General features: G+C 46.3%; 1 protein-coding gene across 2 annotated transcripts in view; it reads left to right on the forward strand.

Annotated features, from left to right (window-relative positions):
- The window catches only part of syt14a (synaptotagmin XIVa), a 74,349-nt gene that overhangs the window by 17,995 nt on the left and 36,954 nt on the right, over positions 1-19,400 (forward strand). For both annotated transcript variants that reach the window (XM_064301474.1, XM_064301552.1), the window contains exon 2: positions 6,875-6,922. In XM_064301474.1, the coding sequence (XP_064157544.1) occupies positions 6,875-6,922 (48 nt within the window). The remainder of the gene's footprint in view (positions 1-6,874; positions 6,923-19,400) is intronic.

The following is a 19,400-nucleotide window of genomic DNA, read 5'->3' on the forward strand; positions in this document are numbered from 1 at the left end:
CTCTCTCTCTCTCTCGCTCTCTCGGGAGCACAAGGGCAGTTACAATTACCAGCCAGATTAACACTTTAACTCGCGTGTCAGGTGTAAAGCGAGATGGCCCGGGGGGGGGGGGGTAGCTCTTGTCCAAAGCGGGGGCCTGTGTCTAAAGTAGCAGAGACCTGTTACAGGGGTCATGCTGTCCTTCCAGCCAGAGTGGAGAGGTACCGCGTTACACATACAGGGTAAAGTGAGCCATGCCATAGCAGTCTGTGCCACTGGCTGCGTATAATTGCATATAGTATAACGTATATCAGGTGCATAAAGTATATCAGGTGAATGGGAAAGGGAGCCTTGCTGGATAAAGGGCTCATCCGAAACCTTTGATTGTATGTTGCATAATTAACCCTTTCAATAGTAGGTTTCTTAGAATGTTCTTTTTTTTCAGTGTTCTAGAACTCAATTGTTGCATTCAATTACCAGCAGCGATTGTTACATCAGCATTAGAATGTTCAGTTCATCAAATATTTGTGATGTCACACCTTAACAGGTTAAACACAGCTAACTTTTTTTTTTTTTTTTTTTTTTTTTTTTAAAGCACTCCAGAAGAGTCATTTTATAAAAGTTTTAGTAGGCAGATGAGGACCGGGATAGTGGGACCGTTTCTTGTGCTCACGGTCCGCTCATGCGCTCAATTATTATTTTTTGAGAGTCTCTCATTCTCAAAATAGCGGCGCTGTTCTTTCAGCGTTACGCGGCTCGTGAACAAAGCTCTGCAGCTGCAGGGCGGGGATGTTGAAGAAGGGCACTGCGACCAAACTGAAGACCAAACTGTAAAAAAGCTCAAATATAATCGTTATAATCGCTTTCTCTGCCCGGAGAGATGCGACAGATAAGACCCTGAGGTAAACTTCGAAACACAGGAAGTTCTGAAGGGGGAATGAATATGATTTACAAAATACCGCAGAATGCATCCCAAGGTCTCACAGGATAAGCTTTAAATGTGCCATAGTTCATCTACCAATGGAAAACAATCCAAATCCCATTCATTTAGTTTCAAGGTGATGTAATTGCAAAACTGCCTGTCACTTTTTCAGAGAAATACATTTTTTTTTTTAATGAAAAAAAAAGATTAAGATACAATATCACAAGTACTAACGGAAAACCATCTTAAATGGATGTCATTGTGAAACGCTTTTTTTAATGTGTTTTTTTTTTGGTGGAAGAACCAGTCTGGAATCTTTCCCGACAGAAGCTGACAGCAGCCTTTGCTCAGCCTCGTGTGACACTTCCCGGCGGAGGAGGTGTCTGCTTCTCCAAGTGTCTGATTGCGTCTGCTCAAGCCTCGCGGCTGTTAAATAGAATGAGTCTGCTTTTTTTCCCTCCCTCCCTCCACCCGGAGCGTCTGTTCCGCGAGCGGTCTCTGGAGAGTCGGGCGCGCGCGAGACCGTTCTCCGCCGTGTGATTAGGGTTCGCGCTATCGGGGACCGATTACTTTCGCTCGCGCGCTCCCCTTGCTGACGGAAAGCACCTGCAAATCGCTCACGCGGCTTTTAGAATTCGCGGCGATGCTGTCAGGACTCTATTACCGCGTTCGTTCCGCTGTGTTGGGCGCACAAGCTAAAAAAAAAAAAACGCGCACGCTAAAGACCGCATTTAAATACATATTTGAGCTGGTTTTAAAGCTTTGGAGAATGGGTAGCTGACTCAAGAAGTTGACAGAAATGCAAACTGTATTAGGGTTGAAACCAAGTTCAGGCGTTGCAGAATTTGCCTACCTGCACACGTGGGGCATCTTACCTCTTTTTTTAGCAGTAAAATAAAAATGAAATATATTTGCTATTTAAAGCAAAGCTGTAAAAAATAGAAACTGAGATTCAGCAAAGTGTGGCTCAGCTTCTCTGCTGGTTCTGGTCCAGACCCAGGCTGAGATATTTATATAAGGACACGGGCGGACGCTGGAGCGTAACCAGGACCTAAAAAAAAAAAATACAGAGGTCAGCGGACTCCGAGATGAACTGCAACTGTTGTTCTCACGAAAGAACGAGATTAAATATAGGCTTTGGAAATGGACATAAATACCAAGGACATAAATGACCCAGGTGACCTCAATGGTAGTTATGGCCCTGTGCAAACCTACAGCCTCTCAATGCCCTCCCCTCTGTGCCCTTGGCCATAATGTAATATTTACACTCGTACAGTGACTTGCAGGAAAGTAAAATGAACTTTCACCGACAGACAGAGAACATGGGTAAAAAAATAAACAAAAAAATAAGGTAAAATGGACTGCATTTATATAGCGCTTTTATCCAAAGCGCTTTACAATTGATGCCTCACATTCACCAGAGCAATTAGGGGCTAGGTGTCTTGCTCAGGGACACTTTGGCAAGCTCAGGGCGGGGGATCGAACTGCCCGACAACCGCTCTTACCTCCTGAGCTATGTCGCCCCTACTTCCCAGTACTTTTTGAAATCGTCTTTGTATGTGGAGCGCACAGGGTTGGCAGCCACCATTAAAATCGTTTCTTTCCCCATCTTCGGCGGCTGTTCTAAAACAATCCCTGCATGCACCTGGAGTTTCAGGCAAGATTCCTCAATCGCAGAGCGACAGATCTCGACAGACATCCACAATGGACACAGACCTTTGATTGTATACCCTTTTTGGTCGGTCAGTTCTCCAACTCTTACGACAGGGCCCTGGTGCCAGGCGTCATGCCAGGGCTGCTGTTCAGCTGGCTGCTCCATCTTATGAACCCGTGCCTTGGCCAGACCTCCAGTCTATTTGCAAGTGATGTAAGCCAGAAGAGGTTAGAAATCTGTGGGACATTTGGGGAGCTACTTGTCTGTATCTTTTATCTATTTTACATAACTTTTGATTTGGTGGTGTTTTTTTTGCAGTGCACAGACCTGCTCTGCTATAGCATGAAAAAAAAAAACATGCTATAGTTTCACTTCAGGGCGTAGAAGTCGATCCCAGGGATTTTAAACACCAGCTCCACCGTATTTTTAACCTAATCTCCTTCTTAATGGTGCAGATCAATACTATGTGTGTACACAGTGGATGTAATTGAGCGAGATCCATTTGTAAACAAAGATGAGAACACTTTCTTTTTCATGAGAAACATAGATCGATAGACAGGATATTGCACCTGCTACAGCGTCTGTGATAAAAAGTGATACAGTGAGGTTATTGCCTTGTAAATAATTCTCTGAACCAGTGGTTGTCAGCCCTGATCGTAGACAGCCGCTGGGTCTGATTTTGTTGTTGCTCTGTATTTATTTTAATCAATTGAAGCAGTTTATTGCACATTTAACTGACCTCGCTTGCTGTCTTCGGCCTGAATTGTTTGTCAAATTATTGATTAGTGACAGCTAAAAGCAGCAGACCCTGCAACCCTCCAGGGTCAGGGTTGAGAACCTCCGCTCTAAACTGGGTCTGATACATGATGTTGTGAGTTTTGACATGGTTGTTTCCTTTGCTTGTCTTGCTTGGTGTTATGATAAGGTGATTGAGGTGATTGTAGTGACTGTGAACAAGTCATGTGGCTTGTTTTGTGTCCTTCGTGTGAGTCTTCTGGGCAAAACAGTGACAGGCTGCATGAGTACAAATAAGCTCAGCATGTTTTTCATCAGAAAGTTGTATCTTATTTAGAAGATTCTGCATTGGTTTCCAGGTATAAAAAAACAGATATTCATTCAGTAGACTGGTATAGGATATAGATGACATAGAATAGGATGTAGATTCGACACATAAATTCTGTTACTACTGAGTCTCCCTTTTTTGATATCCTGTGCCCCTTTAATTGGATGAGAAAGCTTATTGAACCAACAGTATCGACTTTCAGGGAAAAAAAAAACTGTCACTGTCATGTCACAATAGGATTATGCAACACTACGTCCAATCAAAAGCAGGTCATGTAACCTTACTGAAATCCATATGATTACACCAATAGAATCAGCCTATTTGAAATCCCTACTGACCCTATAAGGTTGTTCCTTATAGCAGAGCAGGACTTTTGCCCACAGCTACAAATACATCCAATGACTACTGTATGTTAGATTTGCTCCATTCCAAAAAACAAACTGGACAATAAATTTTATGGTGGTATTGATCAATATGCCTGCATTGTTTCCACACTTTCTTAGATAAAATTTAAAGCCGGATCACAAAAGATATTTGCAGCAGAATCCACTGCTTTTACCAGAGAGCCCCAGGCGCCTCACAGTGACATCCAGAGCCGCCCCTGAACTTTCGGGGGCCCTACTCAAAATCTTCTTTCAGGGATTGCGATCATGGACTCAGGGGGGGAAGGGAGGGTGTGTGGGGGCGGATGATTTCGATAGCGGAACGTGCCGGGCGCAAGGGAGAGGCCACTGTCAGACTGTTCTGTCAGGGCCCCTAAAAAGCTTTCCTGTTTTCACTGCCCTTACGCGCGGGCCCGGCTACATCCCGCCATTTTCCACAGAAGTGCCGCAGTTTACGACCCCCCCGTTATCTCTCCGTGGCGGTAATTTAGCGAGGAGCGGAAGGAACTAATTACACGGGCTCGCTCAGCACACCGGGGAGAGGAATCTCCTGTAAACGTGACACGATAAAACACGCGTGTTTACTCTGTGGTGCATCGCAGTGACACGATAAAACACGCGTTTGCTCTATGGTGCAACGCAGTGACACAATAAAACACACATTTGCTCTATGGTGCATCGCAGTGACATGATAAAACACGCGTTTACTCTATGGTGCATCGCAGTGACACGATAAAACACGCGTTTGCTCTATGGTGCATCGCAGTGACATGATAAAACGCGTGTTTGCTCTATGGTACATTGCAGTGACACGATAAAACACGCGTTTGCTCTATGGTACATCGCAGTGACATGATAAAACACGTGTGTTTACTATATGGTGCATCGCAGTGACACGATGAAACGCGTGTTTACTCTATGGTGAATCGCAGTGACACAATAAAACACGCGTTCGCTCTATGGTGCATTGCAGTGACACGATAAAACACGCATTTACTCCATGGTGCATCGCAGTGACACGATAAAACACGCGTTTGCTCTATGGTGCATCGCAGTGACACGATAAAACACGCGTTTGCTCTATGGTACATCGCCCGCCTCAAGAGGAAAATGAACGAGCTCTCGTTTTACGGCGTACGCTTGCTAAATTTACCCGATTCTGTGCAAGCCGGCTGTAATCGTCCGCTGATAGCGCAGTTAAATGTGAGGGATTCATTGCGCTGATGAACACTTTAGGGGAAGATACATAATTTTATGGCGAGGAACTATATTCTTTTAGTACCTCTGCAGCTTCTGTATTGTCTCAGGAGTAAAGATTGTCACTTAATAGCATTTTGGGTGGCATTATGGTAGTGTGTGTGTGTCTGTGTGTGTGTGTGTGTGTGTGTTCACGTTCACTTTCAAAGCTACAGTACGTAAAGCGAAATCCTGCCTCATTGCCCAAATGCGTAATTTGTAGTTTTATTTATTTATTATATGTTTACCAATATTCAAGGTTAATACACTAAAAATAGCCTGTAGTAGAAGCATAAACTCTGGGGATTTTCAAGGCTAGGCTTAACACGGCATTAGATACTGTCTAGTCTGTAGGTAATCAGAGCACTATTTTAGTCAGGAAAATGGCGAACATTATTGGCTGAATGGCCTGTTCTCGTCTTTTATGTTATGTTACTTTATGTTGTGTTGTGTTGTGTCGTGTTATTCTTTATGTCATGTTGTGCTGTGTTGTGTTATGTTATGCTTTATGTTATGTTGTGTTGTGTTATGTTATGTTCTATGTCATGTCATGTCATGTTATGTTATGTTATGTTATGTTATGTTATAAGCTACCGTTTGTAGCCAACAAGGGGTCCCCAGATCTCTGGGTCCCCTGGCAACAGCGTGGTCGCTGTGTCGGCCTGTGTGGATTCAAATCTCTGGGTCCCCTAGCAACAGCGCGGTCGCTGTGTCCGCCTGTGTGGATTCAAATCTCTGGGTCCCCTAGCACGCGTGGTGCGTGCCGCCTGTGTGTCAGGGTCCCTGGCAACAGCACAGTTTCCGCCTGTGACTCATCTCTGTAACAGCGCCGGTAACTTAATCCCTGTGGCTCAAATCTCTGGGTCCCCTGGCAACAGCGCGGTTGCCGTGTCCGCCTGTGTGGACTCGTGCTCAGGGTGGAGAGCGGCGGCTCTGGCTGTCAGGTCCCTAGCACAAAGGCCAATTTACCCTCGTCAGTGTTCATTAACCGCCGAATTAATCTGTGCTCTCATCCTGGTCATTAGGAAGAGTTATAACAACGGGATTACTTTATTATCCGTTGTAAATTATAAATAACTATTAATAGCCGTTCTGCGTCTCACTGACGTAGCAAATGGCATTTGTGGTCAGTATTTGATTTTGGTTTTGTTTAGATGTCATTAAGAATTAAACTGAAGGTGATCAAAGATTAATTATAAATCTATTAAACAGTCTGGCAACTGTGAGATTGGCGAACTTAACTTGTTCAGCTGACACCGTATGTCTGCAATGCACAGTAGCGTTGTGTACAGATATATACTGTAACTATTAATCTGGGGATGTGCTTCCTCTGATTAACATTATTCAAAGCATTATAAATGAAGGCCTTTGGATTGACTCTTGGAATTGATGGATCGGAATTATAGATGGGTTGATGATGGTGTAGAGTTTCCTGTCAAGTGAGAACGAAGTGGCTGTTCTGTGGTCCGTCTGTCTGTGGTCTGTCTCATCCAACCAGGAAGCTCCGGTCGAGTCTTGTCCTTTTAAGTCTGTTTTTTAATCTTTTTTTTTTTTTTTTTTAGCTGTCTCTGTGTTGGCCTGTCGTTTGTCCCGTTGCCGTCAGTGTCCTTGTCATTAAAGGTGCGTTTTCTCTGCAGGTGGTGAGCGTAACTGTGGAGTGCATGAGCTCATCTGTATCCGAAAAGGTAAGAGGTGCAGTGTGACCTCCCCCCCCCTTTCCCCTTTCCACCAACCCCATCCCGCACTGCTTTGTTATGGCTTCTGGTCCTTGCCGGAATCTTACAGACCTGCGTGAAGCAGGACTTTTCTCTATTCATTTCAACATTCCTACACCATGCTTGCGCTGTGTGTGTGTGTGGGTGCGTGTGTGTCAGTGAGTGAGCGCACGTGTGTGTGTGTGTGTGTGAGTGTATGTGTGTGTGTGTGTGTGTGTGAGTAAGTCAGTGTACGTGTGTGTGTGTGTGTGTGTGTGTGAGTGAATCAGCACACGTGTGAGTGTGTGTTTGTGAGTGAGCGGTGTGTGTGAGTGAGACAGCGCACGTGTGTGTGTGTGTGTTTGTGAGTGAGCGGTGTGTGTGAGTGAGACAGCACACGTGTGTGTGTGTGTTTGTGAGTGAGCGGTGTGTGTGAGTGAGACAGCACACGTGTGTGTGTGTGTTTGGAGTGAGCGGTGTGTGAGTGAATCAGCACACGTGTGAGTGTGTGTTTGTGAGTGAGCGGTGTGTGTGAGTGAGACAGCGCACGTGTGTGTGTGTGTGTTTGTGAGTGAGCGGTGTGTGTGAGTGAGACAGCGCACGTGTGTGTGTGTGTGTGTGGCGCTCCGTGGGGATGTATAACAGGGGTGGGTGCAGGACGGGCAGCGGGTCTGTAATGGGTCTCTGTTCGCCTCATTAGCTCTGTGTGTGAGCTACCGGCATGTCGCTACCGCTAACACCACCACGACTCCCCCTGCTTTCTGTTTACCGTCCGAGCAATAACAGGGCCACTAGGGCCCCAGCGACAGGGCCTCCGTCCCCAGTGCCCCGACCCCCAGCGTACCTGCCTGTGTTTACACCACGCGCCTGAGCCGCCTCTGTTCACGACCGTTTCACAACGACTTAAAAGTCAAATCAAATCTACGTCAAAAACCCAGACGTCACAGCGCAATGGTTATCGTGATTATCGTGACATATGGTATATTGTGACATATTGTGGAGGTCCTTCGTGTGGACCCACCCTGGAAGTCTGACTTTTTTAGTCACAGTTGCATTGAGAGCAGTTGATAATAATAATAATAATAATAATAATAATAATAATTAATGCAGTTCTTCTACTTCAAATCATTTCCATCTGCAAGCTTAAGACCAAAACAAGTTCTGCTTTTTTGACATAATTGCTTTGAACACCATACTCACGTCATCACATAAGATTGTGTTTGATGTCTTAGAACAATGCCATAATGCCATTTGTGCAATGGTCAGTTGGAGCGATGAAATGTGCAGTGGTTTTTTTCTCTTTTTTTCATATCATACTGTATACAGAGTCTTAAAGGGTCTGGTTTTCATTCACTGGGAAGGTGGGAGAAATCTTGGTCATGTTGTGAAATAGCTCTCTACAGCTCTATTGACTGAAAGGAAGTGCATGTGAAAAGATAAGAGCAAGAATAGGTCTAAGGCCTAAACTGAGGATTCCCTATACGGTTGAAATGAGAGAAGAGATCTGTCCACAATGCTCAAGAAAACTATCACAACTGTAGAGTAGCACAGCGCCGATAAGCTGGTAGATCATGAAATGTTGTCAGTGTATTTACATGGGATTGGGATTCCCCGCATCTTATTTGGGACGGAGTGTGGCACAGTGGGTAAGGAACTGGGCTTGTAACCGAAAGGTCGTAGGTTCGATTCCCGGGTAAGGACACTGCCGTTGTACCCTTGAGCAAGGTACTTGCTTCAGTATATATCCAGCTGTATAAATGGATACAATGTAAAATGCTATGTAAAAGTTGTGTAAGTCGCTCTGGATAAGAGTGTCTGCTAAATGCCTGTAATGTAATGTAATGTATTTGGCGGGAAAATTAAAATGTGTTACCTCTTCATTTCCTTACCTTGCTCACCCACCTTGCTGCTCTTTCTAGCAGCAGATATTTAAGACTGCGTGGCTTAGAGGTTAGAGAAACTCAGAAACTCAAATTTTTTGAGCAAGGAGTGGAACCAGCTCCCCCTGACAAGTGGCTCTCTCACCCACATTCAGATTTTTTTTTTAAAACTGAAATATTAATTTCTATATGAGGCTGGAGAATGATTGACAGCAATGCAGTGGGTGGCTTTCATCGAGATCTCTGCCACAGACCTGAACTAAGGGAATGTGAGAGAGAGGAGGATTATGGGTGCCTTACTGGTGCTTGTGAGAGTTTCTGATTGATTTGTTGGACGTGCATTTTACATACGTTATTACACAACAGACAAAAGAACCCACTGGCTCTCTTTTGGAATGAAGACTTTCAAAAGAGAACCGGTACCCTTGTTGCGCACCCTTGCATTAGACTAATATCAACAATCTTAATTGATCATTATCTGTGAACTGTGGTCCCATTTTTGTGCTGAGAAGTCACCGCAAAATTCATCAATTCAGTGCTCGTAGAATTTAAACGCGAACCTGTCTCTGAGGGAATTCTGTCTGGAGATCCATGACGACTGCGCTCAAGTGGCCGAAACGTAAACATGCCAGTCGAGTGCTGTCAGTCGACGGGCCAATCAATGTGTGTGAACGTACCGGGAAGTCGAGACTCCACAGGAAACCTCTCTCGCTTAATCTATGAGAGATTCCGGTTTTTTGGTTTTTGAGCACAGCCCGGCGTGGAGTGGTAATTATGTCAACGAGAAAGTCCTTATCTTCGTTTTTAATCAAAGCGCTGCGCTCCACTTTCGCTCTCCGGAGCCTGATGAGTCATTCTTTTCATCTTTCAGAGAGCTAAGAGTCAGCAAGGCGGGAGCTGTGTGTGTGTGTGTGTGTGCGTGTGTGTGTGTGTGTGTCTGCGTGTCTGTGCGTTGCGATTGCGAGTGGGTGCATGTGGGACTGATTGAGAATGCTTATGTAGTGACAGTGTGGGAGTCCGCGTTTCTGTATAATTGTGCGATGATTGGGAGATTTTTGACATGCTGTTGTTTCCATGGCAACCAAATCTAGCCAGCAGAGACAAATGCAAATATATTATGTGCCCTAATAATAATAATAATAATAATAATAATAATAATAATAATAATAGATTGATTCTTTTTGAGTTACTGAACTGGAAAAGAATTTGAATCCATTTTGTTTTTTCCATCTGCTGGTTTTTTTTTCTCTTAAATTGTGAGGGTCCAGGTACCTGCTATATCATGGGCCTTATAAACAGTAAGTACAGTATGCCTTTAACCCTCCGGGCGGTTCTTGCTGTCCCAGATTGAGCCCTCATCTTCCTGCTAGGCCGTTTAATTCCGTCGACCTGGATTCGGCTGTGCAGGTGTGCGGAGAGCCAGGGAGCCTCTGCACCTGTTTGGGGGTGGGGGGGTGGGGGGGGGGGTCGGGGGGGCAGCCTTAGCCTTGGACCCAAATCCAGATCCAGACACCAGTCACCGTCTCAGAGTCACAGCCAGTCTCTGATCCAGATTCTGTGCTGGGCCAGGGCCCTGGTCTGAGACCCGGATGCCATTCTGAGCTCCGGCAGCAGGTCTCGGTCAAAAGTCCCAGAGTCATACCTAATCTTAGTCATGCGTGCGATTGCCTGAGGCGTGATAACCAATCAGAACGTGCAGAGGAGAGGGGGTGGGGCTTTGGGTGCGGTCGGTTTTGGGAGTCAGGCCCATTCTGAGCGCGCTACTGACCCCACACTCTGGCTCGTTGGCGGGCTGTGTGCGCTCGCGAACGCCGCCATGCCTGCGTGCGAGAGTGAGAGACGCTCTCTCAGACTCCCGCCGACGTGCCGCTGAGGAACGGAGGCTGAGGAGGAGGAGGAAGAGGAGGATGAGGAGGAGGAGGGTACGCGCGGGAGCCAGACCGCCAGGCTCCCCGGGGAGAGCCGCTGCTCTCTACCTGCGCCGCGCTGCCCCGTCTCCGTTTCCGCTGGCGACGCCATGGAAACAGGCGATTGAGCAGCGCAGACGGCTGGCGGCAGTAGTGCTGATGCTTCAGATGCACAACCCCACTACTCCCACACACACACACGCACACACACACACACACACACACACACACACACACACGCACACACACACACACACACACATCCAGGCCGGTCACAGCTGTAAGGAAGGAGAGGAGAGGAGGAACAGGAGGAGTAGGATCAGGAAGAGGGGGAGAGTGAGGGAGAGGGAGAGTAGGCAATGCACTTTGCGTTGATACCAGGGATGATGGGAGGCTTGGCTTGACTCTGCCCTCTTTACACTGTGTACTAAATAACCTCCTCCCTCTTTGCTAAATGACCTCCACACTGTGTACTAAATAACCTCCTCCCTCTGTGCTTAGTGACCTCCACACTGTGTGCTACATAACCTCCTCCCTCTGTGCTAAGTGACCTCCACACTGTGTGCTACATAACCTCCTCCCTCTGTGCTAAATGACCTTCACCCTGTGTGCTAAATGACCTTCACCCTGTGTGCTAAATGACCTTCACCCTGTGTGCTAAATGACCTTCTCCCTCTGTGCTAAATGACTTTCACCCTGTGTGCTAAATGACCTTCTCCCTCTGTGCTAAATGACCTTCACCCTGTGTGCTAAATGACCTTCACCTTGTGTGCTAAATGACCTTCACCCTGTGTGCTAAATGACCTTCACCCTGTGTGCTAAATGACCTTCACCCTGTGTGCTAAATGACCTTCACCCTGTGTGCTAAATGACCTTCACCCTGTGTGCTAAATGTTCTCTTTGAATGGGGGCAGCCATTACCTAATATAGTGGCAAGGGAACTGAGCTTGTAACCCAGACATTGTCCGTTTGATTCCCACACTAGTGTTTTCGCTCTACTTGTAATACCTCAAAGTTGTATCCAGCTGTAGAGATGGCAGCTATCCAAATATGAAAGCAAGGCAAGCTATTCTGGATAAGTACGTTTGCTAAATACTTAAATGCAATGTAAAGTATGACGTGACATCAGACTAATGGGATTTCTCCTTGAGGCACAAACGAGCAGTTAGCGAGCAGTTTACAGCATTAGAGGTGAGTTAGAAAGCTGATGGCCAGCCACTCGATACCTTTATTTATTTGAGCATTAAAAACGAAAAGAAAATACATTTGTTAACGTGTGCCTCCATTTCATCGTCTCTTCATGAAGCCAGTCCACGTCACGCTTTCAATCATTAGCTGGGTGACAGCCAGTCAGCTAATCGCGAACTAGTCCCGTGTGAATAGAGCATGTTAGCCTCACTCTCAAACTGCACGGTGATGCTGTGTAAAATTAATTCACCGAGGCAGAAAGCGGCTATTGTCAATCTCACGTGGAGCACAATCTTGTGGTTCTTCGTCTGTCGCTACTCCCAGAGAGAGCGCTCGCTGATTTAATTATCGCAGCTCAAAGAATGCACCGTAAAATTGCGGCTCGTAGCTCGCGCACTTCGCACCAAGGTCACGACCTTGCTGTGAGGGATAGCAAAGGACCGCTAACTAACTAGCTTACCCATAATCCCTCAGGCCCTCAGAGAGCTCCGTCAGCACCGCCCCCTCTGTCACAGGCCACCAATCAGTGCCTCGGAAATCCCTCGATGTCTGCAGGGCCGATTTTAAACGGTATTTTAAACGTGCTCCCCGGTGCGATCGCCGTGGAGATGATCCTAGGCCCCTGTCTCCAAGGACAGGGGCAGAGTAATAGATGATTGGTCACATCAGCACCCAATCACGTGCAGGCCTGGCTTCCCGTGCGGGGCCTGTGTATGTTTGGGAGGGGGGATGGAGGGGGCGGGGGGTGTTTGGAGAGAACTCAACAGGGAATTAGTGGGAAGGCTGACAGAGGGGCATCCCTAACCCATTTACAGGTACATAGTGTAGCATAGAATAGCATAGCATAGCATAGCACAGCATAGCATAGCATAGCATAGCATAGAATAGCATAGAATAGTAGGAGTGTAGTATAGTTTAAGGTAGGATCATCTTGTGTGCAGATGATGAACAAAGTGAACCAAGTACACAAAAAAACGCTTGTATTAGCTAAATGCTTTTTCAGTTATTTCCAGCCAGGTTTAACTACCCATTAAACTGCCAGCTTCTTCCTTACTGTATTTGTTTTCTCTGGCAGTAGAGTGTTGTATTGAATTTATCTCATCCTTAGAGAACTGTGTCAGAATTGAAGTTCATTGTTGCACACAAAGATTAGTTTGCGAGGTGCATTTTATGTCTTATGTAACGTGTCTGTAATGAGGAGGAAGCAAATCTCCTTTCTTCTTTGCATGGTCTACCTCTCTCTGTAACAGAGGTAAGAATGAAAGAAACGTCACTAGAACTGACTGTGAGCCATTTGGGAGACCTCCTTTCGCAAAGTCATTTGACACCTCTTGCTGTGTCACCCTTGAAGTTGCATTGCACACCTCCTCATGGTGAACACACAAAAAAATTTGCTTCTCTTAACTCTTTGAAGAGTAGGGTTTTTGGAATGCTTTTTCAATATTCTAAGTCGGTATTCTAGAACTCCGTTGTTTTCAGTCACCAGTACTGCCTGTTACACTACGTCAGTATTAGAATGTTCAGTTGAGTGCATTCTAATCACATACTTGTGATCTTACACCAATGAAAGGGTTAAAAAAGAGGCCTTGTTATTTCCTGTTACTGTGACAGAAGAAGGCCTTGGTTCTGACAAGGCTTTACTTATGCCTAATTAGAGGCAGCAGTCGGGAGATTCAGAGCTGTTATGGTACAGCTAGGGGTCTTCTGTCTTGCTCTGTGAAAATTGTTTTTTAATAAACAGCGCTGACGTACAGAAACCTGCTGACACAAAAAGCAGGCTCAGTAGTTTTTTATGGGTCACTGTGTGTGTGTGCGTGTGTGTGCGGGCTTGTATGTGGACTTGTGCGCGTGCGCGCGTGTATGTGTACTGTATGTGTGTGTGTGCGTATGTGCGTGCGGGCTTGTGTGTGTGTGTGTGTGTGTGTGTGTGTGTTGCCTTGATGGATTATTCTGGGATAATGGCTTGTCCTCTGGTCATCGATTCCTGTAATGCTGTTACCACATGAGTGGAGCATAGATCAGAGCATGACTGGCTGTCTGTGATGCAACAAACAATCCCTTCTGTGATTCGTCATCTCACAGGCCCCTGGAACCACAGCATCATACCCTGCTTGCTTGCCGCAACACACAGCATGTTCCGTGTACACAACGATTTGTAAGGCTGGATTTTTATATTGATTTTTTTTTTTTTTCAAGCTGTAAAAAATCATTCATTTTCGATCTATAGTCCTTTGGTCATGGATTGACGTACTGTATGCTAACGCAGGGGTTCCCTGGGGGCCACGGTGTCTGCGGATCTTTGTGGTTTACGTTCAATTAGCTGCCAATTAAGGCCTGCCTTGAGAACAAGGTGTGCGGATTCCTTAGCCAATCAATGACACTGGTATTGAGAACACCCCAAAAATCAGTCGACGCTGTGGCCTTACAGGACAGGAATTGCCCACCCCTGGTACATACCCTCTATGAATAACAGTGAACTGTCACAAGCGGTGATAAGAAGTAGGTTATGTGCGGCATGAGGCTAAGTTGTGTACTCGCTTTGCGAAACCAAAAAATCCTGCGTTTGTCCGAAAATGTTCTTCCACGCAAAGCTGCGATGTGATTGGACGCGCTACGAGAGCTCAGCTTCAAACAAGGTCAAAGTTCAAACGATTTGCACCAGGCTTAGCGTTGCTGCCAAGTCTGGCATCAACGCTCCCTCCATAGGAAAATAATGGTTTGATGGCCATGTCAAGTGTTTTGATGCCGATCTTTTGCACGCAGCCTAAGACTAGAATCCCTGCTGACTAGCTGCAGCATCGGTTCCGGAATCTCAGCTGAAACTTCCTGAGACCTGACAGAGAAAAAAAAGCTCAAGTATTTTAATTTATGTTTTGATGTAATTCAAGTGTCTTGGCGAAATGTCCCTTGCAGCGTAGGGTTCAGCACAGTAGAATATATGGTTCATCGAGATTTATGCCCGAGACTCATGTCCCCTACAGGGGACAGAAATGAATTGCGGGGTCTTAGGAGGCCATATCGGAGAGCTTCATCACTGCCACTGGAGGCCCTTAAAGACAAACAGGCCTGCGCAATGATTTCATCATTCATCAGGGCGGCTGAAAGAGAAAGAGAGGAAGCTCGTTTGTCACTTCATCTTGAGATGAAATGTTTTTTTTTTCTTCTTCTTCTTCCCCCTCTTGAAGCATTCAGTTGCGCAGGTATAATATGCAAATTTCACCGGACTTCGATTGGTTGGGCAGACAGTGGCTTATTGTAAATGGTGGCTTATTATTAATCAGTCTTCATTCATTACATCTTAATTCACATACTTTTTTATGATGCACGCACGCGTACACACACACACATACGCACGCACACACACACACACACACACGCGCGCACACACATTCATTCATAGTTGTGTTTGTAGTTGTTGTAATAGTTAATTATTCAGCTTGTGGTCTGTAACCCTTATCCTGTTGAGCTGCAGGGTTCAGCTGGTTTTCATTGCTATTCAGCGTTTAACAAATAAAAGAAAGCAGCTGATTACAGGTAACTCCCCTCACCTGGTTGTCTTGGGTCTGATTTTGGTCGCCCCGATTTTCAGTTTAAAAGGGAGACCAACAGGGGGGGGGCGTGGGCCTCTCCGGGACCCAGGGCTACGCACCCTCTCGGCAGAATCTGCTGAATTACTTTGCGGGGCGTTTTTTGATGCCCCCTGCGAGGTGCGCAGTTCCGTCCCCAAAAGGCCAAGTAGGTTTTTGTTGAACTATCAAATAAAAACGACGAATCGGTGGATCTGCCGCCGAAGCCGGGCTGTTGCTAGGATACGATGCCCCTGCGCGCGGCCGCGTGTCAGCCCAGAGCGAAGACAACAGGCCCGTTTCTATTTCTGTTTCGGTAAACCAGGTGAACTCTAAGAGGGGCGTTTTTTTTTTTTGTTTTTTTTTCCGGGAGACGTCCCCCCTCACGGCCTGCTTTGTGGTATTTTTGAGGCGCTGCGCGCCTCTCCCCTGGGCCCGGCCTCGCTGTCTTCTCAGCGACTTTGAGAACTGTCTCGCTGACCTACAGCAGAGCCCAAACTTCAGCCTAACTTGGGCTGCCCTGAGGATGCCATCATGGGCGAACGTGAAAAATAAATCATATTCTGTCCATCTTTAATGTAACCAGTAGTTGCTGTTTGAATTCAAATTCACATCAGTATTCAGTTAGCAGCTCAGACAGACCAAATGAATCGATATTTCTTTGATTAAAAAACACCCTGAAGGTGTGAAATACTAAAGCTTTAGTGTGTTTTTATTATGGGAAATGTTATAGGAGCCCTGCTACTGGATTGACTCTATCCCCCATCGGTCCACAATTGCAATTCCAGCACTTTGAGGATTCCTATGAGGGTGCAGGATAATTTCGTCTCCATATCGTCAATATGTGAAAGTCAGCAAAGCCAAAGAATATGTTGGTTATGCAGAACTGAGGGCCCATGCACATTAATGATGTTCCTCAGAGCAGGAGTGCTGATCTAGGATCAGCATTTTGAAGCCACGCCCCATGTGTGGATTTGGTGTTGACTAGTAGGCCTCGACAGTGTGCTACTTACAGTAAGACTTTCTGGGGACCAGAAACAACATGACCCTGTGCTTGACCTACGTAAGAAGTTCCACACACTGCTCTTGCTGTGGTTCAAATTTGAGCAATGACTGCATCTATACGTCCCGTGTGTCCGCTGTGAGTTTCTCTGTGTTTCATTGATGCATAGCCCGGATGTGATGAAGAGAAAATAACTTTCATTACTTATTGGTGACTACACGTTAGCGGTTAATACAAGAGGCAAAATGAATGTGTTGCGCAAGCAGGTCCCAACAGTATAAATCTATTGGATATACTGTCAGTGACAACAGCACCTGGGTGTGGTAGATTCCCAAATATTTATTTTGGCATTGGACAGATGTTAAATTGTGCTTAAGCAACAAAAGCAGCAGTGTTGCAGGCCCGGTACGGTGGAAACGCGTCACCAGAAACATCGATATCCAGGCCTCTCCTTAGACGTTAAATGAGCAGTGTTTTTTTTTTTTTTTTTTTTTTGTAGCAGAAACGGCTCTGGGTCGATGAGTATCGCCGCCCTCTGTAGACGCGATAAATAAAACATGGAGGAGATCTTGTTTCTGTGGCCGGAGAAACTGCGGCTAATTAAGAGCTCGTTACTGGAATAAATGTTTAATTACGGTCTGAAAGTCGCCCGGATCGCTTTTATTACGAAGCTTTTAACGGTGGCTGTTTTAGCCCTCATCTGTTCAGATCCTAAATGGTCATTAGTGCAACCTTGCCTTCAGCGCGAGAGCTCTCCCAGTCCAGTGCACGGATACCTTGTTTGTTTGTTTGTTTTTTTGACCGGTGCATTTTCGAGCACTCTCGCTTTTTCACGATGTTTTCACATACCAGCATAGCCGCGAGCGCTATCAGAAGGGCGGACGTTCTGAAATTCTCTGAGAATTCGCTGAGATCACTGTTGGCTTGTGGACAGTGATGCTTCGCTTCGGAGGTGAACCTGCTCCCTTCCTTCACATCGCAGATGCCCAGTTGGTAAGGGGTGCGGGGGCGGGGGTGCGAGATGAAGGAGTCAAGGAGACAATTTTGTTGTGATCAGATGTCCCACACTAAGCTGTGATGTCCCACACTCATCTGTAATGACTCATTTGTGATATTTAATCAGTTCGGGGCCTACTTGAGCTTGTCCTCCGCCAGTCTTAACGTCTATAGTTACTGAGTCTATAACTGAAAATGATACATTTCCCAATTTTCCTTCACGTCGAATTTCGAAAGACTTTCTCGGAACTTGTCAGTCAACAAAATGAATACGCCAAACTGTGTTAGTGAGAAAGAAAGAAAAAAGTAACGAACACTTAACATTAAATTTTTTTTTTAACGCGGAAGGGCGAATGTGATTGAATCCACACCTACGTCTTTTCGGCTTGCCGTCGTCGGCGGGTGTTTTCGGATGCGCTTTGAGTCGCGCGCCCCCCCCCCCTCTCTCCCCAGCCGCGGCCACGGCGCCCCCCGCCTGATAATGAGGGACGATGTCGGCGGGAAGCCATTGACATTTAGCGCTTACGCCGCCATTCCGGCTCTAATGTGGAAATGTCAGGCGGCAGTTTCCGCAAACTGGCCTGTCGTTGCTCTGCCTCGGGGGCGAAACACGACTGCTGCTGATTTGGCCTAGTGTGAGACGCGTCCATTTCAGTCCATGTTGTCAATAAAGTTTCTGGTTTAAGATAGCAGAGGTGCACAGGGACCAGTTTTACAGTGCACTGTACGGTGGATCCTGGCCTAAACATCCGCGAAAGAGCAAGTCTAGGGCGACGGTGGCTAGGAAGACCTCCCTGGGTGGGACAAGAAGGAAGAGGCACTGGAAGAACTTAAACTGAAGAGGGGGGGAAGGGGCAGCCCTTCCTCTGGTCCACTCAGGGTGTGGATTCAACTAACCAACACCGTCAGTTAGACGGTCAGTCAGCGTCCATCTTAAGGAGGTAACTAGGCCCCAGTCCTGAGGCGGTGGCTGGCTGACAGAGGTGAAATATCCAGGTTCAGAAAGTAAAAATCCTCCCCAGTATTGTGTTCCACTTACCTGGATTTGCTCTGGAGTCTGGGTTTGCTAATCAGCTCAACTCTTCAGCCAGGAGGTAGAACTGATTAGTGAAATCAACTGACGTAGGTCATGGGTGGCAGACACACATGGCAGGACTTTTACTTTTTCTTGGGGGGGGGGAGGGGGTAGAATGACGAGGCGTCTGGTGAGGAGACAGGGAAGGCGAAGGTTGACCAGCTCCGGGGCGCGATTGATGGATGAGGTCATGGAGAAATAAGCCGAGCGTGTAGTGACCCCAGCGATGGACGTCTGACATCACAGTCATCACTGTCTCGATTAGGATCTCCTCCCGCGTCAGCTTGCTAGTGTCTGCCTGTCAGGGTAGACTCTGACTGAATCAGGACAGAGTTTCAGAGCCTCTTTTGACTGTCATTCAGTCAAAAAGAAAATGAATCTTTTTTTTTTTTTGGTAGCAATCTTGGTCATTTGCTGTGAATGTGTCTGGCTTTGAAGGCAGTCACCCTGTAGCTAACGACAGGATCAGTGTGCGTCATCTGCTCGTGTTCTCAGTAATAGCTCTGTTGTTGTTGTTGTTTTTGTTATTATTTTTCACTTTTTTGTGGGTTGGGGGTTATATGGCTTTTTTGTCATCTGCTGGTTAATATTTAATCCAGAAGCCTTGTTGACAGAAGTTCTCTTTTGAGATGGGTGCGTGTTGGCCTAGTTGTAGTATCTTTAGTTATTTATTTATTTGCTGTTCTTTTTAGGCCACACGCTTCTTTTCAAATGTCAGAAGGCATCAGCCACTCTAGGAGAGACTCGTTTTATTTTCATTTTTTGGGGCAGAGTGGTTAACATCAGCTCTCTTAAGCGGAATGGGGAGCTGCTCAGAGAGAATCTAATAGAAAGAACTCCGGGTGAGAGGAAGC

The sequence above is a fragment of the Anguilla rostrata genome, chromosome 1 (genome assembly GCF_018555375.3).
Source record: "Anguilla rostrata isolate EN2019 chromosome 1, ASM1855537v3, whole genome shotgun sequence".
NCBI lineage: Eukaryota > Metazoa > Chordata > Actinopteri > Anguilliformes > Anguillidae > Anguilla > Anguilla rostrata.